Source organism: Ixodes scapularis, unplaced genomic scaffold (genome assembly GCF_016920785.2).
Source record: "Ixodes scapularis isolate PalLabHiFi unplaced genomic scaffold, ASM1692078v2 PGA_scaffold0__279_contigs__length_252992795, whole genome shotgun sequence".
In the NCBI taxonomy this organism is placed as follows: domain Eukaryota; kingdom Metazoa; phylum Arthropoda; class Arachnida; order Ixodida; family Ixodidae; genus Ixodes; species Ixodes scapularis.
The window spans coordinates 182,908,724-182,936,263 of NW_024609835.1; the positions used below are offsets into that span (position 1 = coordinate 182,908,724).

At 47.0% G+C, this 27,540-nt stretch overlaps 2 protein-coding genes across 2 annotated transcripts in view; one reads left to right on the plus strand and one right to left on the minus strand.

The window, feature by feature from the left end:
- The window catches only part of LOC8033488, a 133,713-nt gene that overhangs the window by 81,328 nt on the left and 24,845 nt on the right, over positions 1–27,540 (minus strand). The gene's annotated exons all lie outside the window — the stretch shown is intronic.
- LOC121837832 (peroxynitrite isomerase THAP4-like) overlaps positions 24,144–27,540 on the plus strand; it is a 32,241-nt gene continuing 28,844 nt past the window's right edge. The window contains exons 1-2 of the mRNA XM_042293663.1: positions 24,144–24,167; positions 24,426–25,022. Of these exons, the coding sequence (XP_042149597.1) occupies positions 24,144–24,167; positions 24,426–25,022 (621 nt within the window). The remainder of the gene's footprint in view (positions 24,168–24,425; positions 25,023–27,540) is intronic.

The window sequence follows — 27,540 nt, forward strand, 5'->3', positions numbered from 1 at the left end:
TTCTCTGACCACCTGCAGCATGAAGCTTTGACCAACCTACTTACAACCTACCACAACCTCTTCGATTTCAACTGACGTCAACTTGCGCAGACGACGCATGTCCAGCACCACGTCGACACTGGAGCAGCTTCACCTATTCACAGTCGTCCGTACTGAATTTCGCCAACCGAGCGTAGACAAATTCATGAACACGTCCAAGATATGTTACACAAGCGGGTTCTCGAGCCATCCCAGAGCCCTTCGGTCGTCACCGGTAGTACTTGTGAAGAAAAAAAGATGGCTCGTCACGTTTTTGTGTAGACTACCGTCGCCTGAACAAAATAACAAAGACGTCTGCCCCCTGCCGCGCATTGACGAAACAATCGATACTCTCCAAGGATTTTCTTTTTTTTTTCTCCGCCATGTATCTTCGCAGTGGATACTGGCAAATCCCCGTTGCTCACGCTGACAAACCGAAAACAACTTTTATCACACTTGATGGGCTCTACCAGTTCAATGTCATGCCATTCGGTCTGTGCAACACGCCAGCAACATTCGAGCGAATGATGGATACGCTACTCCGCGGTCTCACTTGGAAGGCATGTCTTTGTTATCTTGACGATGACGTTGTCTTCGCAGAAAACTTCGAACAACATTTACACCGTCTGAGGCAAGTCCTTGATTGTTTTCAATCCGCTGGCTTGCAGCTCAACTCACAGAAGTGCATATTTGGAGTTCGCCAAATTAAAGTTCTCGGACATATCGTCACCACTGATGGAGTTCGTCCAGATCCGCAGAAAACAGCCGCCGCCTCCCATTTTCCCCAGCCGGAGAACTTGAAAGACGTACGCTCATTTCTTGGCATCGTTACGTACTTTCGCAGATGAATGCAATGATTCGCTCATCTCGCTGAACCGTTGAATATACTACTTCGTAACAACGCATCTTTCCACTGGAGTACGGAGAAAACCAACGTTTTCGAACGACTCAAAAGAGCCCTAACAACCGTCCTAGAACTTGGCCATTTTGTCCCGGGCGCCGACACCAAGATTCGTACAGACGCTAGCGGCTATGGAATTGATGCAGTGTTGGCCCACACCATTTCTGGCACTCAGCACGTCATCGCCTACGTTAGCCGTACACTTATTAAATGCGAACGTAATTATTCCATCACCAAACGCGAGTGCTTAGCCGTCGTATGGGCAATATCCAAGTTTCGCTCATACCTCTACGGCACCCGCTTTTCTGTTGTCACTGACCACCATGCCCTATGTTTGTTAACCACTCTCAAAGATCCTTCACGACGCCTTGGACGGCGGTCGCTCAATCTACAAGACTATGATTTTACCGTCTTGTACAAATCTGGAAAACGCCACCTCGACGCCGACAGCCTCTCCAGGTGTCCTTTGCCTGTTTCTTCATGTGGATACAACCCTGCTGCTCACTCGAATACCACCGCAGCCTTCGAAATCGTTGACATCGCCGCCGTCCAATCTTCCGACGCAACTTTGCGGCCTATTATTGAACATCTGAACAGAAAGCTGCACCACCCACAATACGAACGCAACGTCACTCCCGCCTCCTCGTGCTTCGAAACGGAATTCTTTACCGGCGTAACTATGAGCCCGAAGGACGTCCATGACTGCTTGTTGTCCCGTCCAACCTACAGCGAGAAATCATTCAAACTCATCATGACTATCGTGCAGCCGGCCACTTGGGAGTTTCCAAAACCTACTTTAAAATTCGCCGAAACTGCTTTTGGACCGCCATGACCCGCACTATCAGTAAATACGTTCGAGCATGCCATCAGTGTCAGACAAGAAAAACTCCAACCACAAAGCCACCAGGCTTTTAAGAACCGCTTGTGCCATTTGATAGGCCATTTCAACGCATTGGCATTGACTTTCTCGGCCCCTTCCCTCGATCGGCAATGAACAACAAATGGATCATAGTAGCCATCGATCATCTGACGCGGTACGCCGAAACCAAGTGTGTTCCTGTCGCCAATGCTCAAGAAGTCACTAATTTCTTTTACACAACATTGTATTACGCCACGGTGCACTGCAACAGATCATCAGCGAGCGAGGGACCCCTATCATCTCGAAAGTCCTCGAAGACGTCTTACGCCTAGCATCAACCGTCCACGACGTCACCACCGCCTACCACCCTCAAACCAACGGTCTTACAGAGCGCCTCAATTTCACCCTAGCTAACATTATCTCCATGCATGTTTCCGACGACCTCACAAACTGGGACACTATCTTTCCCTATGTGACATATGCCTATAATACCGCCCGCCAGGCCGCAACCGGGTATATCCCTTATTACCTTCTGCATGTCCGTGAGCGTCTCACACCGGTTGACACTGTCCTACCTAACATAGAAGACCAGCCGGTTGAGAACTATATCGAAGAAGTAACATCCCGGGCCGAAGACGCTCGTCAACTCGCCCGCATTCATACCTTCCAGTCCCAGCAGCACCAGCAACTACGTCACGTTGACCTCCATTACCCAACTTTTTACAACGTCGGAGATAAAGTTCGCTTGTGGACCCCATTCCGCATCGCCGGACACTCTGAGAAACTTCTGAAGGGCCTTTTCCGTGTCTTGGGCCAAAACTTTCTCCAACGAACTATGAAGTGGCCCCAGTTTTGCCGCCTCGAGACCATCGCTCAATATCAAGAGAAGTTGTGCACGTTGCTCGCACGAAGCCATATTATCATCACGACTAACTACCTCTGTCGCAAATGCCGGGTGCCCGGCCCTTTCCACGACGGGGGGATATTGTGAGGAAGCCGGAGAAAGGACGACGACAAGGGCACTGAAGGGGGCAGGCTCGCGCTCGTACTGTAAACTGCGGACATTCGATCACCGAGTATATCCCTTCTATCTAAACATCCCCCATTAAATATCTGCGTACTCCTATCCTCACAATATATGTATATATATATATATATATATATATATATATGTAAGTCAAAGATGCGTACTGTCGGAGTTACTAATTCGAAGAGGCTCGAAGCGTCGTAATAAACTTCAAATTAGTAACTCCGACAGTGCGCATCTTTGACTTATTTAACTTTTCCCGGTCCATTTTTCGGTGGCTTCGAGGCGAGAGCGCCGGCCTACGGATCCCCATGTGGCGGGTTCGAATCCCGGCCGAGGTGCCCGCAATCTGACGGAGGCTTATTGCGGAGAAGGCGCCGTATAACCGAGCTTTCGGTTGCACGTCAAAAGATCCCCAGGTGGTCAAAAGTAATCCTCAGCCCTCCGCTGGTGCGTGCCAGATGCCCGTCGTTGGTTTGGCACGTAAAACTCCCAAATTTGACTTTTGGTCCATTGTTATTATATTTACCTTACTTCATATATATATATATATATATATATATATATATATATATATATATATATATATATATATATATATATATGAAGTAAGGTAAATATAATAACAATGGACCAAAAGTCAAATTTGGGAGTTTGACGTGCCAAACCAACGACGGGCATATATATATATATATATATATATATATATATATATATATATATATATATATATATATATATATATATATATATATATATGCATGTATGTATGCATAAAGAAATACAAAAAGGAGACACGTGGAATGACACTACACATTTATTTAGTATGGACCACCGTTGTATGAGCAGTGAGATATCACTGCGTGTGGTGGTCACTTTTTTACAACTTTTATGTTTGGAAACAAACAAGTCTGTTTACACTATTGTAAAAACAGAAAAGAAAAAGAACACTGTCATAGTGCAAATTTATGGCTATCAGCTATCAGAGGTTGTGCACCGATCACGAACAACCGCTGAGTGCTTGGCTTAGCTTTGCGCAGGTGCAACTCGCGACACCAGCTAGACCACTTCACCTTGCAGAGGGCGCCGCAAGTACGCGAGGCCACGCGCTCCGCTTGTTCATTTCATTTCGTTAAGCACTGGACATGGTTCGTCTTGCTTTTCAAGCGCAATCTTAGAATTGGCTACAATGTTTCGGGCATGTCGTAATTAAACAGGCGTTTTCTTATCTTCAGTCGAACAACCAATTACTAATTCTCAAGTGTTTTCCGCCAACAGGTTTTTACCGTCGACTTGCTGGAGTAACTCGGCATGAGTTGGTGTCTGTACTTACTGCGCGAGGGAGCTGATGCGACACACTTAGAGAGCTCTTAAAAGCGTTTGACCAAATTTCGCATAAGCATTTATTGACTAAGATATATTGTTCCAGATCTTAGTAAGGCCGGTATTTTGAAGAATTAAAGTTGCTGGTCTCTGAGCCAGCAGCCTACGCAATTCAAAACTGCGAACTCCGGCAACCCTCAGAGGATATCTGGTGTTCGACACTGATTAGTTCTTGAGGCTTTGTTACTCTGAAAAATTGTGAACGCTATTGTTTGTTGAATTGTGGTCAATATATTATCGTGTGAAGAAAACTGTTATGCTTAAGAAACTCAAAAGCGCTATAAATTGCAAAAAGCAAAACTTCTTGTAAAGGCGTTCTCCTTCTCTTCCTTGTCGTCATCTGTCAATACCTCAGTCACGGGTTTTTCACTGAAATGTTTCATACTTTTGAGATAGTGTGATGATTAGCAAACATCACTAAGCTCATTGAAGATCTTTCGCATGTCAGGCACTCGGAACAAAAATGAGCGATGCATCCAGACGAGAGCAGGCAACGCGCGTCGTCTGCTAGCTGCCCCTATTGGGAGATGGCTGGACTTCGGGGGGATCGGTGGCCGAGTGGGCTAAAGCGCACACCCAGCTCGACGCGCGTGGAGCGAAAGCTCGCGCTGCAGAACCCAGGGATCCTGGGTTCGAGCCCCACCCCTGCCCGTTTCGATCTGGATGAGCATCGTACCGGCGTGCGGTCGTGCATCACTGCTGCGCGGTGCACATTAAAGACCCCATCTCATCTACAGCGTGTAACTCGTCACAACTTTAATGGCTGACTAACTAGACGCTGTATAAATATCTATATAACGCAATATTTTTTTTTGCCTAGACTTCAAAGAGGGAGTGACTCAAACCGTAAAGACGTTTCCAAATGGATGTCAGACACCACCTGCGCAGATTGGTTGCAGATGCGCACGCGTGCGTTTGCGCGTGGTGAGGAGGATAGCCAGCGAAGAAACAGGGCAAAGCTTGGAGGCGTTAGATGTTCTCGCCGCCTCCTCGCCTCTTTTAATCATAACGCAGCCCATCAGCCATATGACCCAGATCGAACAATTGGAACCAATCTTTTATCTAGGCACACCGTCTTCGCTATTTCAGTTGTCTGCGTCGTCGCCTGCCGTCAATTCTGGCAAGGGTGTTGGTCTCATTTCTTTTAACGTTACAAGTGCCACGCTTTGACACTTCAAAAGGTAATATGTACAAGCCTAAATTCCACTGCAGTTAAAAATGTAAAATTTCTAGATGAAGACGGCGATGTTTCTGACCGATCTTAGATCGCGCCTGTAAGGATCGAAACCACCCATAGATACCTGGGATGACTAGCATTTTACCTAGTGTAGAATGCCTATTTTAGTCATGCCCTAGCTCGACAAAGCATTACGTCAGTAGGGTCTATTGCGTAGGTCTATGAGCCATAGCTGCAACTAGATCAAGTTATACATGTATAAAACAGCGGTATGATCAATGTTTTGCTTTCACACGCATCTTGTTTTACATGTTCTCAAAATGACTTTGTATCAAAATAGGCGTGGTAACAGTCAAGCACAAAAAGTTTCTCAAATTGTTTATTAGTCTTTATTAACGAGTTTTGCAGGGACGGTGAAACCATTTTCGGACTTTGGCCAATTAACGGCGGCAATTAATCTGTGCCACATATGAAACGAAGCACAGAAAACCGTGTTTTCATGAGCGTGCTATATTTTTGTTTAAAGAAATGAAACAAATCGAAGGCCAATTTGCCTCTCAACCAGACATGTACAAGTTACTAAAGAAAGTAACCAAGTTAAGTTACTCAGTATTGGCCTTAAAAGTAATTTCAGTAGAGTAGAAATTACTCAAATTAAAAGTAATTTAGTAAATTACTAACCACCATATAAAGTTGCGAATTATTTTTGAACTTTTATATTCCTTTATTGTAACAAGAAAGTACAAAGGCTTTAATCCGTTAGAGGAATTTTCCAGAAAAATATAAAGCGGATTGTTTTTTCACAAAAATGCTTTAATAGGTGGTTCTGCTTCTGAGTGCCTAATTGTTTTGTACTTTCTTTTTGTTTTTTTTGGTCAATGGTGTGCTACGGATGTATCATTTCTAATTTGGGGTTTAGCACTGCCTGAGCTTAGTTTTGCAGATACTGTTTTGTTGTTTACGGTGTTAAGTAGAGTAAGGTACACCTAGAAAGTACTTGAAGTTAAGTACAAAGTGAATGAGAGGTTATGTACTTTAAGTAAAGCAGTGAGTACGCCGGGTGAAATGTACTTGAAGTAAAGTACCATAAATACAATATACTTTAAATGTAACGTACAACAGCTTTTTAACACAATGTTTCATGACGCCCTTTCATCCCTTACAATGTTCTTTTTCTTTAACTATATGCATTGCTCCAGGGGTAATCAGACGTGCATACAGTTGTTAAGAAAATGGTGGCAAATATTGGATAAAGTCGTCATAACGGAGTAGTTTTTTTTACTTTCGCTCTAGACCTATATTTAACACAATCAACTTAGAAAGCAGGTATTTGGCTCGGTCTTATAGCCGCCAATACTTCACTCAAAGAAGTCACAAGATGAAGTCTCGAAAGACGATAGCGCGTTTCCTCATAAGGATACGGCAGTTTTTTCTTTCTTCAATTTTTGGTATTTATTTTGAAGTCGGGACTTATGCTTTCTTCGAAAAAGTTCCAGAAAAACAAACAAACAACCTTAGTAAAGTACAACTACATGCTCACAGAACGTAGTTCAAATGATGTGCAGGTTTTCTAAACCTACAGGGCAACTCCGACCAAAACTCAAAATAAAACAAATTACTGGTATCGCTGTAGTGGCACAAAATACAACCCCAGCCAAAATATTACGTCCGGGGGACGCCGCATTCTCAACTAATGCCAATAATAAAAAAATTGAAAGCCGTTTACAACTCCCTGTAACACCGAATTAGAGCGCAGCTCTTGAGGAGGAGGAGGGAAGGGTACTGGGGGGTGAAGTGACCTGGGGGGGGGGGGGTCACGTGACGATGCCGATGATGTCATCAGTGACGTCACTGATGACATCATCAGTGACGATGACGATGCGGACTCCGATGACGTCATCAGCGACGATGACGATGACGATGCGGATGCCGGTGACGTCATCAGTGACGTCACTGATGACGTCATCAGTGATGATGACGATGCGGATGCCGGTAACATCATCAGCGATGATGACGATGACGATGCGGATGCCGGTGAAATAATCAGTGACGTCACTGATGACGTCATCAGTGATGATGACGATGACGATGCGGATGCCTGTGACGTCATCAGTGACGTCACTGGTGACGTCATCAGCGATGATGACGATGACGATGCGGATGCCAGTGAGGTAATCAGTGACGTCACTGATGACGTCAGCAGTGATGATGATGATGACAATGCGGATGCCGGTGACGTCATCAGTGACGATGACGTCATCGGGGAGGTCACGTGACCTCGGCGGGGGGTCACGTGACCCTGGGGTTGGTCACGTGACCTTGGGGGGCGTGTCACGTGACTTCAGGGGGTCACGTGACCCTGGGACGGTCACGTGACCTCTGGGGGTCACACTTTGGGGGTCACGTGACCTTGCGGTGACCTTGGGGGTCGCGTGACCTTGGGATGACCTTGGGGGTCGCGTGACCTTGGGGTGACCTTGGTTACGCCGACGGCGACGGCGACGGCGACGCCGCTCAAGCCGGGAACGGGCCCCTAAGAGCTGCGCTCTAAAATGCGACCTGCCGCGAGCCGCTTGTCCTTAGCGGGCGGCCAGCGGGTTGCCGATCGCTGAAGCAACATTAGGCCGTGACGTCAGTATCGTTCTCTTTTTTTCCTCCGGTCCGGGCGTTGCGCGGAGTGCGCTGCTTTGAGCCGCTACCACCGCTACTTCGGCTTGTGATTGGCGTGTTTATCCGTTGCTTTTATCTGTAACCCGTGTAGCCTCGGTATAGCCTTTTGTTTATTTGCTCTTAGGACTCCAAGACTCATTTTAGGGAGCAACTCGGTGCGCTCAAGACTGCCCAGCTGTTCCTCGAAAGATACCAAGTACAACTTGTAGCGCTACGGTCTGCTCAAACAACCCGCTGCGCAACCCGGAGGTGCTTTTTCACAAGTTTCCAACGGACCGGAAATTGGAGAAGGTGTGGGTGAACGCTGTTTGACGGGTGGACTTTGGACTTCGGCTTTCACGCGCCCGAGGAAAAAAAACACACGAAAAAACAGACGTGTACAGCCCAACACACGTGTGTTCGGGCGCCGCGGCCCACGCCGGAGAGCCTCAAAGCTTCGTATTTGGGAGTGACCCGCAGCGCGAAAGCGAGAGGGCCCCCAGTACTGTACGTCACCGGCAGCACGCCGCAGAGCAACGCCGCCCCATCCACGGAGCCCCGATGACAATCTAGGCCTAGCGACGAGTACGGAAGACTGCACGCACAGCGACAGCCACCGAGTATGGCACCGAACGAGTTCACGGCCTTTACAGTCGCCAGCCTTTGGGTATACGCACTAACACTTGCTACATACGCTGAATACACGTATACAAAATTAAAACAGAATCAGCTTACCTCCTATCTTTAGACGGCTAGCGCAACAGAGGTAGGTGCCGCTCGGCCTGCATACTCGTTGAACGACAACGATCCTGACGGTCATGTACACATAGCGGCTGATTTCCAGTGTTGCCGGGGCCTCGAGCGGCTAGTTTCGGTTTTGTTGGCCGCGCCTCAAACAAAACTTTGAGGCGTCGTTATCTTTAAAACTAAGGACAATAACGAGAAATATATTACACCTTGCAATTTAGGGACGCTGTCTGTGCTAAAAACAGTCATGATCCCAAAATCGAAAGTATGGACCGGAGTTGCCCTTTAAGTACCATGCACTTAAAGTACTTCCCAATACTGCGTATATAATATTTTTTTTATGTAAAACGTTGGGGGAATAACTAAGGTTTCTCGAGCGATCTTTGAATCTTGTAAGACCTGCTTACTCTAAGTTTTGAGAGGAAAGGCAAAGCAAAGGGGTCATTCTTGCGCTGCCGTTTAGCACGTGATTCTTCCAGTAAGCACAATCTATGAGAGCACCAGATGCGGCTCAAACCGGGTGCTCCATTTCGTTGCTTCGTTTGAGTGAGGATGCAGTGTGTACAAATCTTTTTGTGGGCGAGAGTTCCTACATTGGGAGGAAGTGGGAACAGGCCCATTCTTCAAATGCGTGAAGTCTTCTGGCGCTTCGGGGCACAAAGGAATGCCAGTCTTTGGCGCTTATCCCGCAGTTAAAGGCTGTCCAAACAGAACAGTTAAGAAATCTCGAGGCGACACAACTCCGACATAAGCCGTGCAGCAATCCGCTTCCGTTTCTTTTTAGAGCGCAGCTCTTAGGGGCCCGTTTCCGGCTTGAGCGGCGTCGGCGTCGCCGTCGCCGTCGCCGTCGCCGTCGGCGTAACCGCGCGGTGCATCATGGGAAATATCCCATAATGCACCGCGCGAGCTCCCCACCGGGATCACGTGACTTCGTGGGGAGGCACGTGACCCCCCCGAGGTCACGTGACCCCCCGAAGTCACGTGACTCCCCTGAGGTCACGTGACCCCCTCCTCGAGGTCACGTGACTCCCCTGAGGTCACGTGACTCCCCTGAGGTCACGTGACCCCCTCCTTGAGGTCACGTGACCCCCGCCGATGTCGCGTGACCCCCGATGACGTCATCGACACTGATGACGTCACCGGCATCCACATCATCATCGTCATCATCACTGATGTCATCATCAGTGATGACGATGACGATGCGGATGCCGGTGACGTCATCAGTGATGATGACGATGACGATGTGGATGCCGGTGACGTCATCAGTGATGATGACATCAATGATGATGACGTCATCAGTGACGATGACGATGTGGATGCCGGTGACGTCATCAGTGATGATGACGATGACGATGTGGATGCCGGTGACGTCATCAGTGATGATGACGATGACGATGCAGATGCCGGTGACGTCATCCGTGATGATGACGATGACGATGTGGATGCCGGTGACGTCATCAGTGATGATGACGATGACGATGTGGATGCCGGTGACGTCATCAGTGATGATGACGATGACGATGTGGATGCCGGTGACGTTACCGACATCCGCATCGTCATCGTCATCATCACTGATGACGTCATCAGTGACGTCACTGATGTCGTCACCGGCATCCGCATCGTCATCGTCATCATCACTGATGACGTCGTCAGCGACGTCACTGATGACGTCACCGACATTCGCATCGTCATCGTCATCATCACTGGCGAAGTCATCAGTGACGTCACTAATGACGTCATCAGTGACGTCAGTGATGACATCATCGGCATTGGGGGTCACGTGACCCCCCAAGGTCACGTGACCCCCCCTGGTTAGTCTAACCCCCCCCCCCCAGCGCCCTTCCCTCCTCCTCAAGAGCTGCGCTCCAATTCGGCGTTACAGGGAGTTGTAAGCGGCTTTCACTTTTTTTTTTTTTACAAATTTTTTTTGGACAAAGAAGTTTGCTCGTGTTTTTCACGGGGGCCTTGGTCATGCTCATCACGTGAGTCCGGATAGACCCTAACACAGGCTTTCTTGGCTGTCGGTCAGTCGCTCAAGGCCTCCGTCACTCTTCAAGTTCCGAAAACGGAAAAGGTAAGGGCTGTGTTCAAAATCTTACCCAAGTAGATCCGAGTAACTTTGGCTGATCGTGTCTCGTGACTAGACAGAAAGAGCGACGCTGAACTTGGGTTTGTTTTTGAACGCAAAGGTACAAAATCTTTACCCTGGAGTAAGACCGAGCAAATTTTGAGACACGATCAAGGATACGAGGGCCCAGCAGAAGAGTCCATTGCGCGTTTTTTTTTTTTTTATTAAGGTGAAGATTAAATAAGTTTCAGCTGCGAGAAAAGGTTGAATTCTCGTTAATTCGAGCTTCATTACCACGAATAAAATAATTTCTATGAAATTAAACGATTCTATTAGCCCGAAAATCACCCTCTGTGTCGTACGGGAACCCCTTCCAGAGAAATTCGAGCATGCAAGTAGCAAAACTGACATCATTCTCGTTACTTCTTATACCCCTACTCCCCATGCATTCCACAGGAAAGGCCCTTCACGCAACATGTTGCCACTCTGAAAAAAAAATCGCTTTTACGCTTAAACACCGAGGAGAGCCTGAGTCAAATAATTTCACGGGCTTGTTCGTGCAATGATGAATCCGGCGGCCGGAAGTTGTTGACACAGCCTGCCCCCATTATCCTTCTTCGTTTTTTTTTTTTGCGATAGTTACATATGTTGCGTGAAACGCGCCTCCGACTGGTGCGTTTACTGCGTCCAAAGAAAAGTGGTCCCTCGATATCCTCCCGGCGACGTGAAACTAGTGTGATGGCGTCGCCGTCCGCGATCTTAGCGGTGTCACGGCAGCGGTGATTACTGTGCCAGGCGCCTGTTCCTCCGCATGTCACTCCCCAGCTTGACAGTCCATGGAAGCTTCGGCAGCCAGGAGTAGGGGCGCCGCGACGACAACTCGCATTCGTTCATGCTTTCTTTCCGCCTGCATTCCTACAACCACCCGCCAGGATCGTGACCTTCGAAAGCGTAACACTCCGGGTTTGGTGACGTCATTTGTTGCCACTTCGGGAACATTCTCGATGCATGGGCAGGAGAGGACGCTAAATACACAAGTCGGAGACACGTTCCAGACACCGTAGTTTCAGCGCAAACGATTAGAGAGTTTTAGGGAACCGTTTATGCATATCCGATCCGGTACGATAGGCCCTCTGGTACGAACTGCGCATGCGCTAACGTAAAAGACTCCCATATGGACAGTTCGTACCGGAGGGCCTATCGTATACCGTATCGGACGTGTAGAAACGGTTACCTAAAGCCCTCTATTACCAGATTCGTATGGCTGAGGCGTCGCTTTTTTTTATTTTTTAGAAGCTCGTGGTAACCGGGTGACGGTGATGGGAGTGGTGTGTCATAAAAAAACCTGTTCCTCATTAATACAGAGGATCTAGGAAGGCTTCGTTTCAAAGTCGGTATTACACTGCCAGCCTTTTACACCATGTCCGTCGCGCCAATCCTCCAGAACGTGCGTTTAGAGGCTGAATCGAAGATGTAACTCACCTCCCTATACTTTGTTACGTTTCACTGTGTGTCCAACCGCAGGTGAGGCTACGTTCAGTCGGAACCAATGAGGCAGCGCCAAAGCTACATACATCCTCACGACGCTCGTAACCTTTGCGCGTTTGCTAGAAGGAGCGCAAGTTCGTCTGCTTCTTAACTTTGCAGGGGTTGTGGTAACGTCAGAACACCGAACTCCGATTGGCTTTAATTGACGGATAATGGGAGACTTTACCGCAAGCTGCCTTGAGGTCAACCCACTATTCTTCAATCAGAGCCCATCAAAGCTCGGCGTTCTGACGTCACAGCAACCCCCTGCGCAAGAGGCAGACGAACTTGCGCTCCGTTTAGCCGGCTAAACCAATCACGCACAGTTAGTACGCCTTGATCCTGCGATTCTTTATGTGTGTGCGCGTTTGGTCTAGCCGGGGATGGCAAATACACAAAGACGGCAAGCGCCATTACATTACAATCAAGCAATTGGCATTGCTTGATTGACTCTATCGAATCGTGTACGTCGGCTGCAGGTCGGGATTTGAGAAATCCCGTATAAGGACCTCCCTTTGATGACGAATGGCTCTTAACGACCTCATTTTGCACTGTAAAAAAGCCCGTGCGTCTACTTTCCCGCACAACGCTCGGAGAGCCAATCACCGCAACTTACTGAGGAAGCTCATCGGATGTCGAGGCAGAAACATATGTTTAGACGGAAAAACACAGTTTCAGTTGTGACATTTGGCAATGCAAAACGTCGCGCTTGCATTTCCTAATGTCACAACTCAGACACCGTTTTTTGGCTTAAACATATGTTTCAGCATCGTCATTCGCTGAGCTGCCTTCGTAAGTGGCAATGATTGGCTGTGCGAGTGTTGTGCGGGGAAAATAGACGCAAGGGCTTTTTTTAGAGTGCATGCCTCTGGAAAAACTCCTACGATCTCGGCCAAAGTACTCCAAAAGAGGGTGTCGCTTGCCGTGTGCAATTTCGTTTTGAAAATGTCGCATTGGGCAATACTTTAGAGTAGACAGAAGTTTGCTGAAAACAATACGCGTATTTATATTGGCTATATGATCTAGCCTGCTACGTTTTTAGTTGAAACCGATAAAAACCGATAGACGCGTGCCAAATTTATCTTTGAGAATAACCTATTAACTTTGAAAGGTTGGTATCATGGAGAGGCCGAAGCCGAAGCTGAAGTAATAACAAAACTCATGGAGAACGGAATCAGGACAGGCAATTGTTTTCTTTCATGTATATGTATGAAAATAAACGAGACCATTGGAAATAAACGAGAACGGGTAGAGATTAATCGGGATAGAGGTTTTAATCGAAGCTGAACCCTAATACATATATCTTGCCACGGGCGTCTCCGTGCACGCGCGGCAGTGGCCTAATGGTTATCATGCTTGGCTCCCATCAAAGGACCGAGGTTCGAAGCCTGGGAGCGGACGCACCTTTCTTTATTTCAGTAAATGCCGCGTTCTGGTGAATTCAAGAAACCTGTTGTTGATTCGAGGTCCGGATGTTCCACGCGCTGAACATTCTAAGCCGACTGTTCCAAAAGCCCACGCGTGTGGAAAAGGGCCTCAGCGTGGCGAGCCGGGTGCAGTCTCACCTGCGATACTAGCCTTTTCTATTTTCTATTGGCCACAAGTTTGCCCATTAAACGTTTTACTCTGCTTGGGAGAACAGCGTGTTGGTTTAAGTCATGGAGGAAGAAAGAATAAAACAATTAAAACAGGGACAACACAACCACATCTTTCAACTAGCAACAGACGAGTAAACGTTCAACAGCGAGCAGCCGACTATACCCAGTAGGAGTAGGGGAGAGAAGGGGAAGAGAAGGAAAGATAAGAAACGTGAAGTGCAACTCAGGGTGGTAGAGTTTTCTCTGATTTTAAAAATTCAACCTCAGTTTTCGTCAGCAGAAGGAAGGAATCACACGCGTTGTTTTTTGCTGTGGTCATGGCGAATGATTCTATGATTTCCCTGCCGAATCTGCTGTCATGCCCCCCCCCAGGATTTTTGTGTCATCAACGAGGGGATGAGACAACGCAAACACGAATGGGCATGTATGTCTATGGGATGATAAGAATCTGGAGAGGCCTTAAAAACTTCGTTGTGATGTTCGCGGAGTCTGTGATTGGTGCATCTGCCGGTCTGTCCTATGTATTGATGGCCGCAGCTCAAGGGGATGGAGTAAACTTTCTTCTCTTTGCATGGAATGGATTTCTTTTCGTGTTTGACAGTACAGCCAATCGGAATCCGGTTGTCGTTCACTTGTTGACAGAGTTGTTTAAGACGCATGCGGCACGAGAAGACAACATTCGTGTCGAACTTTGAGGCAATGGATTTTAATCGTTGGGCTGAATTGTGAACGTAAGGAATGACGGCGAATCGGGCTTTCTTTTTTTGTGGCTGGTGACTGGCGATCAGGCCCGCGAATCATCCTTTCCATTACAGATCGGAGAAGGTCGACAGGAAACCCTGCCCTGACGAGCCTCATGTGCTGCAATTTGAAGCTACCTTCTGAAAGATGACAGCAAGACTTCGTGAAGGATGAAGAAAACAACGATTTGATGATACCGTGTTTCACCGACTTCGAATGGGCGCTAGAAAACGGTAGGACAGGTTTGGCAGACTTTTGTTGAAACGCCCAGCAGAGTCCAGTGGCACTGACATGAAGCCGCAATTCTAGGTACTGAAGACCTTCATTCGATGGTTCTTCCTTCGTGAATGTAAGGCCTGACGAGCAAGCGGAAAAAACAGCTGTAATGCTATCTGGAGAAGTTCGAGCAGGATGAATGATTAGGTAATCGTCTACATATCTGAAAACATGACAGCCAGGCGCCGAGATGTCCAGTTGTGCTTTTATAGCTCTGTCAACGAATAAAAGGAACAATTCGCTAAGAGCAGGGGCGAGAAATGAACCGATGCAAACTCCCTTTTTTTGGCGGTAGATCCCTTTTTCATGTTCGACTAAGGTGGACTGGAGATATAGATCAGTCAGGTCCACGAATCCAGCAACGGAGACACCGGAGGAATTCTGAAAATCCACAGCTCCGTGCTCAAAGATGGCGTCGGAGATTGAGGCAAGCAAAGCGGTAGGATCTATATTGAAATATATGTCTTCTATGTCAAGCGAAAAAATAGAGTGGGGCAAGGAGAAGAAATGTTGGGAACTGATGACAGAGATGAGTTCTATTGAGTTAGGCACTCTAAAGGGTTGAGGGAGGTGGATGCAGGACAGATGCTTTTGTAGAAAGAGCCCGAGCTGCTTCTGCCAACAACCCTTTTCCGACATAATACTTCGGAGGGGAACTCCAGTCTTGTGTGTTTTTGCAGTGAAGAAAACTGAAAGGCACTGCTTCGCTGGACTACTACTGGCGGTTTTTAGGGACGACAGGTTCAAAGACGAGCAGAGTTGTTTAGCTCTTGACCTGAGGGTCCCAGACGGTCGCGATTTCAGTTTGAGAAAATTCTTTGAAAGGGCGGCGTTCACCTTATCTCCAAAATCTCCCTCCTCTAACACAACAAACACACCCGTCTTATCGGATTCTAACAGCTTTAGGTGTTCTTGACGAAGCTCTTCAACATCCATTGCCTCAAAGTTCCACACGAATGTTGTCTTCTCGTGCCGCATGCGTTAAACAGCTCTGACAACAAGTGAACGACAACCGGATTCCGATTGGCTGCACTGTCAAACACGAAACGAAATTCATTCCATGCAAAGAGAAGAAAGTTTACTCCATCCCCTTGAGCTGCGGCCATCAATACATAGGACAGACCGGCAGATGCACCAATCACAGACTCCGCGAACATCACAACGAAGTTTCTAAGGCCTCTCCAGATTCTTATCATCCCATAGTCATACATGCCCGTTCGTGTTTGCGTTATCATCCCCTCTTTGATGACACAAAAATCCTGGGGGGGCATGACAGCAGATTCGGCAGGGAAATCATAGAATCATTCGCCATGACCGCAGCAAAAAACAACGTGTCTAACCCTCCCCTCCTGCTGACGAAAACTGAGGATGAATTTTTAAAATCCGAGATAACCCTACCACCCTGACTTGCACTTCACGTTTCTTATCTTTCCTTCCCTCCCCCTTCTCTCCCCTACTCCTACTGGGTATAGTCGGCTGCTCGCTGTTGAAAGTTTACTCGTCTGTTGCTAGTTGAAAGATGTGGTTGTGTTGTCCCTGTTTTAATTCTTTTATTCTTTCTTCATTCATAAATGCTTTAGTTTCCTTATTCTTTGTTTCTTCACCTCATCACGCGTGACAATATATATATATATATATACAGGGTGTTTCTTTTTATTCTTACACATTTGTTTAAAAACAACCGTGAAAGCTCCACTAATGCGGTTTGTGCAGGTGGGTTATACGGCCAGGCGGATACTATGTGGGTGGCTAATCTTTGCGATAAGTCGTCTAATTAATTAGAATTCGTTAATTAACTTTTAAATTACTGAAAATAAACATATGGTTTCAATTAGAAACTTGCTGAGCATCATCGAAAACCCCTAAATCAACTATTTTTAGCAAAATATAACGCCGGGGCAGCATTTTACGGCGTTCTGTAAAGACGCTCCATTTGGACGCGTTTCTAGATTCCGGTTTCTGATCGAAGCGCATCTCTCCTCCTCGCCTCCCTCGTAGAATGGAGTCGAATACGGCGCACGTGTGTTGCGCGTCTCAGCCACTGGGGAGCAGGACCGCAGGCGCGGTGATGCGCTCCGATAAGAAACCGAAATCTAGAAACGCGTCCAAATGGAACGCTTCTACAGAACGCCGTAAAATGCTTCCCCGGCGTTATATCCTTCCAAAAATAGTTGATTTAGTGGTTTTCGATGATGCTCTACAAGTTTCTAATTGAAACCATATGTTTATTTCCACTAATTAAAAAGTTAATTAACAAATTTTAATGAATTAGCAAACTTATCGCAAAAATTAGCCACCCACATAATGTTCGCCTGACCGTATAAACTACCTGCACAAACCGCATTAGTGTAGCTTTCACGTCTTTTTTTTAAACAACTGTGTAAGAATAAAAAAAACACCCTGTATATATATATATATATATATATATATAATATGTGTGTGTTTGTGTGTGTGTATTAAAATATATAGATATATATAGATATATTTTTTTAGGAGGGTGTGGTGTGAGGGGGGACTAATATGCGCAAAAACTTCTCAATGTATGGGAGGATTTTAAGATCTTCTACCAGAGCCGATGAAGATATTCCCGCATTGCAACCAGACTTTCGGCGGTATGTGAAATACGCGGCGTTTTGAAATACCTTGCCGGTTGTATGTTGGTTCTGACATGTTATTAATTGTTTAGCTTAAGCCATTGCTCTAGTACCTCGGATCGGAAGCTTGTCAGTTTGGAACTCGTATGAAAATGAATTCATCGAGTGGTCGTGGTAAATGATAAGAAGTCGTTCCTTAACTTGACCGTGGTAATCAGTAGATCAGACACGCGCTAATATAAATAATCTCAGAATCTGCATATGTGGATTTATTGCAATGGACCTTTTCCGAGAAGCGTTCTGCGCACACGCGAGCGCCCGATGCCAAGCGGCGGAAGTCGGAACGAAAAATCAAGGAAATTCGGAATGAGCGTGTGGATAAGCGAGTAGAACAGGTAATTGAAGCATATATATAATTGGGTTACACAAAAAAAGAAAGTGGAAGGAAAGAAAAACACAACGATGGGGTGGACGCCACGGATGCCCATCTTTAAGCTCGCGTTGGGCACGCGCCGCAGCTCGGAGAGCGAAGAAACTGGTAGCATAGCTCCCTGTATCGATTGGTAGCACAGGTAGGTCACTTCCTTGATTTTTAGGTCGTGCAGCCACCGCCTGGTGCCGTCGGTATGTGGAAAAGGTCCATTATACAAACTCTTTGCACTCAATGCCAGGTGTGAAATGAAAAGTTCATTGTTTTCCTCACACTCAGCCTGCGCGCAGTAGCCTTTTTTTTAACAAAATATCAGACGCAGCTCACGAGTCAACGGCCCAATGACTCAGCATGTTTTTTTACCTATGTAACAAGCGCGGGAAAAGTGTACACAAGAAGATACCTTTTATTTTATTCAAGCGTATATAGGGTGCATTGTTTGCAACTACTTAACACATCTCGGACGTATCTACAACCGTGTTAACTTTTTAAGCTGGCGATGCAGTCCGTTTCAGAATGAACCAAAACAGCGGGGCAATTCAAAACGCGTTCGCCTTAATACAATTGCAATTTTGGTGCCAATGGCAAAGAAGAAAGACAGAAACGAAAAAAACAAGACACGAAAGCTTCATTTTTCTTCTTGAATTTCCCTTCATTAACGGTGGGGGAATCGGCAAGCAAGCCTCGTTTCCCTTTTGCGCGTCAAGTTTTGCTTTTTTATTCCCCGTTTGCCCACAAAAAGCAGAAGGCAACTGTTTTATATTCGGAACGCGTGGTTTATTTTTCTTTCGCGACGTCTGACTTCTCCCAATCTAATTCCGGAGGGGACGCGGCACCGTTGCTAGCCCCAGGCAGTGACTCGGCGTCTTCTCTCTGCTCCTCGACTCCGGCGAGACACACAGCAACAGCAGCAGCAACAGCAACCGTGGTTAGGTAGAAAGCCGAACAGAGAGCGAAGCACGGGCTCGAAATATCAAGTATCGTAGAGGCGGGAAACAAGCCAGCCTTCCTTGCGTTGCGCATCCTGCCCCTTCCGCCTTCTACGTTTGATCGCGTTATTTCCGACATCTGCATTGCATTCGGAATTTGCCCCCCCCCCCCCTCTCTCTCTCTTCCGGTTTTCGGCGTTCTGTTTCGTATCAAATAATAAAACGTAAAAAAAAAAGACGTTTTTATGTGCGTTTTGCGAAGAGGATGCTTGTGTCTTTCCTCTATTTTACTCACGATGGGCCGCAGCAGACGTTACAAGTCATCCCAACTAATCCAGCACTACGAACGTATGACTAGACTATATGTTCCGTTCATAAAAACTTGTTCATAATGAACCATATTGTTATTCGGCATGCCTTACTGTTTCATCGCGCCTACTATACATATACTTTCTCATGTAATGTACCTTGTTTTAAGTGCATTTGAGGAATAATAAACTCACGAAGGTCACCTGACACTCCCAAGACACTGGATCAGCTTCGAAGGCTCGTAGTTTCCTCTACGGTCCATGGTAAAATGAAACGGACTGTACAGCGCTTCGGGCAGTAGCCGAGATGCGCTGGGCTGTCGCTCGCTACTGGTAACTTTAACCGGCAGCATCGGTGGTGCATGGCACTGCATGCGTGTGCCAGTGGATGGGAGGAGATCGTCGGGTATTCTTTCCGTTTTCCCTCGTCCGGAAGACCGGGTCGCCTTCCGAGCGGCGTAATTGCTGTCGCCGAGGACCGGAAGCGCGGCCGAACCGGAAGGAAGGAAGGAAGGAAGAGAGAGGACAGTCGTTTCGGCCAGATTTGCGTTGCTCTCTTCTTCGCCGCGTTCGAGTTGGTGTAATGTCCCCCCGGGGGTGGCCGCGGCTAGGAATACATGCGCGATGAAATCGTTATGGGAACCGTGCCCCTTGGGTAAAAGACTGACAAGATCCTCTTTCTTGTGTTTGTGTTTTTCTGTTGCTCCTTATTTCTTTTTTTTTTTGTAAGTTGATATAGGACGTCATTGGGAGAAGTCGAGTAGAAAAGTGGTATGTAGATGTGGGGAGTCGTTCAGTTAGTACACACGCTAGCGGAGTTTCTGTGATGTGCGAAACTAGAAAGTTTGCCCCTACATTCTTCATTTCACCCCTTTTTTCTTCCGTCTTCCTCTCCCCTGCCTTGTCTATTCAACGGAACGTTTACAGTTCTACACGGTCGTGACTGTGAAGAGTGCACGCACGAAATACCCATCTTTTATGTGAATTTCAAGACGTCTTGTTATTGAAAATCTTAAAGGGGCATAAAACGATTTTTTCCAGTTCCGCTAATTTCTACTCAAAATCACTCCTTCACGTTAATACAAGAATAAAAGTTTCATAGGTTCTTTTTTCGTTCTAAGCAATGGCAGTCGGCAAATAAATTCGAGAAATATGAGCCTCGTTCATCACCTAAACTCGGAGTCAGAACAAGCGGCACCGTCGCCTGGTGCCTATCCTCTGGCGCCAGCGTTAATCCTAGCCACGTGCTGGGGTCGGCAAAGCAGAAAACGCTTCCTCAGCTCCAGGCATTCTTAGGGTTCAGCTATGTTTATTACCGCAGTGGTTGGACACGGGCCACTACCCGAGTGTCCACCTAGGCATTGAATGTCACGAGCCGAAGTCGAGTGCCTACGCAGTTCTCGAGTCCAATCCGTGAGCCCTGCTCGACTGTCGTAAGTCGGGTGGTTTCGATCCCACCATTACGTCATCAAGTTTTGCGGAGTCAAGACTGAAAGAAATAGTCCCCTTTTATCCTCGCGATTTCACCGCGACCAAGAGGCTTCTGAATCAGTGGTGATCCTCGCCAGCCTATGTGGGCCACGCTAGGACCAGCACGCCTTTGTTAAAGTCATGAAAGTTCCGACCCGGTATCTTTTCATGACCCCTTTAATAGAATAGGCAGACCAGCGCAAGGCAAAGGGCATGCGTAGAATTCGGATTGCGAGCTACAGATTTATTACTTTCATGAAGGCACTCACGAAAAATTAATGGTAGTGTGGTGTCTCCAATGCGCAATGTATCGTGATTCGCCTAACCACCGTATTATTTTTGATGAAGATGAAATAATAGTTAAGCCAAAAAAAAGTTTTTTTTTTTTTTTTTTTTTTTTTTATAACGGTTTTTAATCAAGACAAGTTCCGGGCACAAATGCTTGAATTACAGTGTGAAGTATCTCACCAGATTGTCAGGATGAGTTTTAAGCTTGTACTATATATGAGAGAAAGAAAGAAAATATACTCACAGAATCGACGTAATTGTTGTCTCGGTCATAATCTGCAAAAAAGGAGGAGAAAAAAGTTGACAGTTAACCGGCTGTTCGGTTGTTTTCACCGACGTCATCAGGATCGTTGATATCAACGATCCACGCGATGGCAAATAAGAAACTAGTATCGACATTTTAGTTTTGTTTCTCTCTTTTGTAGACCTATTTGATATTCTATGTCTAAGAAAAGTAGACGCATAAGGAAGTATGCGTTTTACATTACTGCCAGTTAGCATATTTTCAGCTTTCAAACCCCACCCGTGTGCTGTTTCATGAGTGAAAAGGTGCGAGTCTAGCACGAAAATCACGAGTCTCATCGCGATGTCACAACTGTGGCGACAATAAATTTTCGAATCGCGCAGCTTTGGTGATGTGGGATACAGATGCCTTTGAAGTTTTCATTTTTATGAGCTTTCGCGCACACATTATTGGTGAACAATAAAAAAAAAAGTCTATATATGATTAAACTATAGTTCGAAATCTAACGAATTTTATTAAGTAAGCCTAGTTATGGACCACTAAAAGTCAAAATACTAAAAATATGATTATCTCATTAATGACCCTAAATACTTCTTGAGGTATATCTTTTATTTTTTTGCGTCGGGGATATATGAAAGGGTCGATTGTCACACCAAAAAGGCACTTCCAAACACTATCAAGTCAAGGCTCGACATACTTTGCTGCAAATATGCCCCCCCCCCCCCCCCCCCCCGTACTAAGGCGAACGTATAAGTAAACTTTTCAAATGACATCAAAGCAGTGATTAAAACTAGGTGCTACGATTATTGCGGTTTCATTAGCGTTTCAGACAGCTGAGCCTCAGCTTTTGCTTATACCTTATTCTAAATATTGAACTTCGTTAACACGGTTACGCGAGAGGGCACTGCCTTACTAGACATTGTGGTATCCTCGCCGCAGAAGTAGGCGTATTATGAACCCGTGACTTTCAATATCACGCGAACGGCATACGGCCAAAGTGCGCGACCAAAACGGTCGCGCTGACTCTTCTATTATTAGCAAAGAGCTCTCACTATGATGCTTTTACTTGTATTCCGTGCATTTATTGATGGAAATAAATTTTATTGCAGAACGTAAAGTGTGACGGTCCAGTGTTGGAGGACACAATTTCAACAACATGGTGACTGGCTGAGCGTGCGACGAAGTGCTATCTAAGGGAGGAAGCTCGCACTGAAGGCGGAGTAATTACTGGTTTGTTAACCTGCTACTGACTGCAAACATAAAAGATCCCCCCCCCCCCCAATCCCCAAAAACAAACAAACAAGCAAACAATGTTTTTACACTGTTTCTTTCACCGCAAAAAAATATAACGAAAATCTATGCATCGCCAAACGCTCATTCTGCGCCCAAATGTAGCGATAGAGGTCCGAACGAGATGCCAAAGTCTCAACGCTGACCATTATCTTATTCAAAAATAGTTAAAGAGGTCGGGGATTTTACTGTTATTTCAGTGAGTGTATCTGCATGCTCAAACTTCTTTTTAAAGAGGGGAATCTCATCCCAGAGATTGTTTTCATGGTATGAAATGAATAAAAAAAAAAAAGGAGCCATCATATTATGCGGGTTGCAGGTCACAGAGCTGTACGAGGCGCAGCCTCCCCTTAAAAACAGCTGTCTCTACGAAAATGTTAATACATAAATCGCGACGTTGCATAAGCTGCACTTCTTGGTGCAGTCGGTGCAACGAGGTTGCAAACGCGGATCTGTAACACCACGCTTAATAGCGTCTTCGAACAACGGGAAGAGCAGGTTATCGGTGGATGTTCTGCCAATCCTAGTTCATCGTAAATGCCGATACGGTTTACATATCGCGCACTTATGGTCCATAATTATATATATACAATGAAAGCATACGTACGTCGCACCGTTTCATGACACGCACGGCAAGAAATTTTGAAACAAAAACCGGGTCTTCTGCAGCAACAAACACGCCCCCCCCCCCCCCCCTCCTTTGTTTTCGTTTTTGATCGCGGTATAGTAATCTGTTTTAACAAAAACCGAATGCGTTACATTAATTATTACGAAGTGATCTGGTAACGTACGCAGTGGTTACGCATTTTGTTTTTTAAAAGCATATATTTTTGAACCAATATATAAGGCCGTTCTTCCCGGGAATCAAGGTGTGTTTCAACAAAAGAAACCGCATTCGAGGTGGTTTCCTGTCCCATTATACTTTACCCGATAGATAGCAGTATTCGGTGATCAAGTATTCAAAGAAGCACCTTCGGCGCACTAAAACGCAGGGAGCCGGGGCACGGCAACAATGGGGAACATGGAGAAGGCGCAGTTAAATACGCGATGACGAGACAGGCAAGCGCGCGCTGGTATAGGTTGAGGTAGGGGGTAAACAAAAGCACTTGTGCGCATCTGGAGGGTAAACAAAAGCACGAGGGGCACAGAGAGCAGACGAACTTGCACGCCGTGTACACCAGCTCGTGCCTCTGTCGTCGCGCCGCTGTGCTGACGCTGCCGTCAGCGCGGCGCATGCAAAGGCACTTCGCTTGACACTAATCTAGTTTCTGCGCACGACACAGTGCCCGAACTTCGTGCGGGCAAACGTTTATTTGTTTGTAAACAGCGTGCTGTTCTATATGCGAGCCATAAGATTGCTTGTTGAATTTGTGGAATGGACCCTTTTACAAATTCAGCGCCATCTACCGGAACGGTTGCAAAGCTTGGCAGGTGGGTGTGGCGCGGCGTGCGTCCGCCATAAGCATGTATGGTCGCATCGGCGCTTGCTCAACGTGCGCTACACCACCGACACCACTGCGGCCACAGAAGGTCTTGCGCGGCTGATACTTCGCCACACGCTGCTTCTGCAAAGCCTTTTCATTGCTGTGTGCCGCTGTGTAAGCAAAATGTACTCAAGGATGCCTCTGGCTCGCGGTTGGGCGGTGCGCTCGCAGTTGCGCGGTGCACGCACGCGACCGCTGCGGCAATCGAAACGGAAGAGTTCCCGCCACATTAGTAGCATGGAATGATATAAGCCGTCTCGTGCTGCTTCTGAAGCGCTAGCGTGACGGAAGGGAGCATGCACCTGCACCCTTTTTGTGAACAGAAGCAATGTTGCTGGGCTTGGGGTATCGAGATAACGTTAACATTCGGGCGTTTCGTGTGACCTCTCGCGAATTTGTATACTTTTTTCTTTTAAGGTATCTTTGTTCGCCATCCCATCCGACCCCGCTCTCCGAAAAAAATGGGTTGTTGCAATAAAACGTGACGAAGGCAAGCACTTCTCCATTACGAAGTACACTAAGATTTGCTCAGGACATTTTCGAGAGGGTGACTACATTCCGAACGTCGCTAGTAAACGTCGCTACCTCAGACAGGAAGCAGTGCCGAGCATCTTCGCTTTCAACGTCGCGAAAAGGCCGCCCAGAAAGAAACCACGAGTACGACAGGCGCCGCCGTCAACGCCGAAGTTTTCCACCGCTGATGCCGGAGTGACGAACGACGCAATCGCCGATCCGAGCAGTCAAGATGCGGTGAGCGAACCCGCTAGTGAAGAGGCAAGCTACGCATTTGCCGATTTGACCGGTGGACACGCGGCACCTGAGGCGTCGAGCCAGAAGAATGCAAGCGGCGAAATTGTCACTGTCAACGCTATGGAAGACTTCGCCGCGGACTTCATGTGCCACGCAGTCGCAACTGAAGACAGCGTAGTGAACGATTGCAACATCGACGACTGCGTTAATGCTGCCACAGGCGCTGTCCTCGACCGGGCTGAAAGTCTGAAATGGGCGACAAACGTGTGGTCCACGAAACTGTTAGACTGCCAGCAGCAGCAGAGCTCGTACTCGCGATGCCGTACATGCTCATGGCGGCGTTGGCGGCGCCTCCCTCGTACAATGTGGCCAGCCGCACTTTTGAGCACCGTCAAGATGACGGTGATGATAGCTACTGAAGTGGCCAGACTGAATTTCGGAAAGGGTCTGGCTGAGCAAAATTTGTAGGCACATGGCTGAGCAAAATTTGTAAAGTTGCCCGACACGCGAACAAAAACCGCAAATTGAAAAAAAGATCCCCGCCAAGGTGTGCGCCCCGAACAAAAGTTCCCTTATTTCTCTGGGATGTTTACGTCAGCTCGGCTCCGCGCAAAAGCGTTACGTTGTTAACACGTGATGCGCATTCCGGGGAGCAAAAAGGATGGATTTCTCCCCAGTGCGAATACTCCTTAATACGGTCCATATATAAAGCACAATGTAGAGCAAAAGGTTGTCAAGAAATGAGCGCGGCGATGGAACGCGCATCCCGTTGTTTATTATTTTGGGTTTAGTCTCCGACAGAGCGAAAACTGCAGGGCGTACCTTCCTAACGCCCGTCCTTTAGCTCATGCGTGCCTTGCGCCGTACTTCGGCTGCGCGCTCGCACTCGAAAGGCACTCTAGACGTTGAGGCGTTGTCGAAGGTGGAAAGCTCGCAACAAAGCAAAACAACATTCTCACTTTGTCAGTGATTGTTGGGGTTTATAAGCAACCAAGATAGAACACGTAAATTTGACTTTGTTAGGTTTTCAACACATTCGCATCGGCTCTATAAGACGAGCTGTAATAACGAATTGTGCGAAATACCTCCGGCAGAAATGACAGATATAGCATCAAAACCACACAAAAGTTAAATAAAAAAAGTTTCTTGAGCTGTCTTAAAAAGAAAAAAAATCTGCCTTAGCTCTGGAATCTGAGATGCTTCTAAAGAATGTTCTGACGTTGTTCATCTCACGCTGTGGGTAGCGAGATATTCGGAAATGCTGAATCTATCCACCAGGAAGCGGGAAAAATTCTTTCCAAACGTCGGCATCTTTACGCCGTGTGCCGGACCAACAGTCGCGACGACGTTGGTAAGTTGAAAAGATAAATGAACACAAAGGAGAAAGGCTAAAAAGAGGCCGACTGCCAGAAACCGGAAAACGAATTACACGCCGAACTTTCCTTTCCAAAAGCGTCTCGACCGCCAGGAAAATAAATCCTCGCGCTTCCCGGCGTACCGCCTCTTCTTCGTTATACTGTATCTCAAGCGTGACTCATTTTCCTCGCATGAACATTCCCCGGCAGCTATGGGCTTTTCGCGCCGTGCGTTACTCGCCAGGAGCGCAGGAAGCCACCGGTTTTTCCGTCGGCTGAATCCCGATCGCTCGACAGGAGGAATTAGCATCGATTTTTCATCAGCCCCCGGGGAAAGAGGGTTTTAAGAGTTGGCGATTCGATCGCAGCCATCCATCTATCTATCCGGTTTGGGATGGCTAGTGCCTCAACTGTCGGGGACTCCTGCAGTAATCGGCTTGCTCGAAGCTCGAATGGCACGCTGGGTGAGCTCTCGTGTTCCCATCACTCAGCCTAGGAGGCTGTTAAGACCTGATGATGCATCTTCGGGGAAAGAGAGGCTCTTTCAAAAGGCCTTCGTTACTACGACTTCAGCCGCTGGTTGCGGCGCGTGGGGTTAGACTTTTGGGTTCGGCGACGAGCTGGCAAGTCTTGACTGCGCAGCGCTTTCAACATGAAATCATCGCGGTTCGCTTACATCACTTGTTCCTGGAACATATATTGGAGGAGAGGCGTTTGCGATTCTTTTTCGGGAAGTTATTGCTACTTTGCATCACTGTACCGGCGAGTACAGTTGCTTGCTTTGTGAACAGAAATACGCTTGGTTGTACCGGACTCCCACAAATAAAAATTTGCAGTGTTAACGAGATATAATTATAATGCGATTAAATGCAAGGGTGCAAGAGAGCTGGACAAGAATGACGAAAGTAATCCCTGGAGAAGGGGAACAAGAGGGACAAAGGACAAACATAAATCTTCAAATACAGCTAGGTGACTGGTGAGCGACCGAAAAAATCCGCCTGGTCCGGGTATCGAACCCGGGACCTCTCCATTACAAGTGGAGCGCTCTACCAACTGAGCAAACCAGGGGTTAGACGTCAGTAGAGCAAACGGGTTTTATCAGCTGCCACCAGTCGAACACCAACAAGGGTGAAGCTTGCAATTTAAGGTTAGGTTTATTTATGTTTTATGTTTATGTTTGTCATTTGTCCCTCTTGTTCCCCTTCTCCAGGGATTACTTTCGTCGTTAAAAAGATATTCGCAACGTCGGACGTTTAGTCTTCTCCCGCATCTGTACACGAACGCAAGCTGTACTGACTAAATGTAAAACGTTTCAAAGTTTGTCGTTTTCTCATTTAAAAGGTATCGACGAACCCACTGTTTAAAAACAAGCTGCGTTTGCCCCCACCAGCTGTGGGCACTGCGCACGCGCAGAAACCACATTCGCC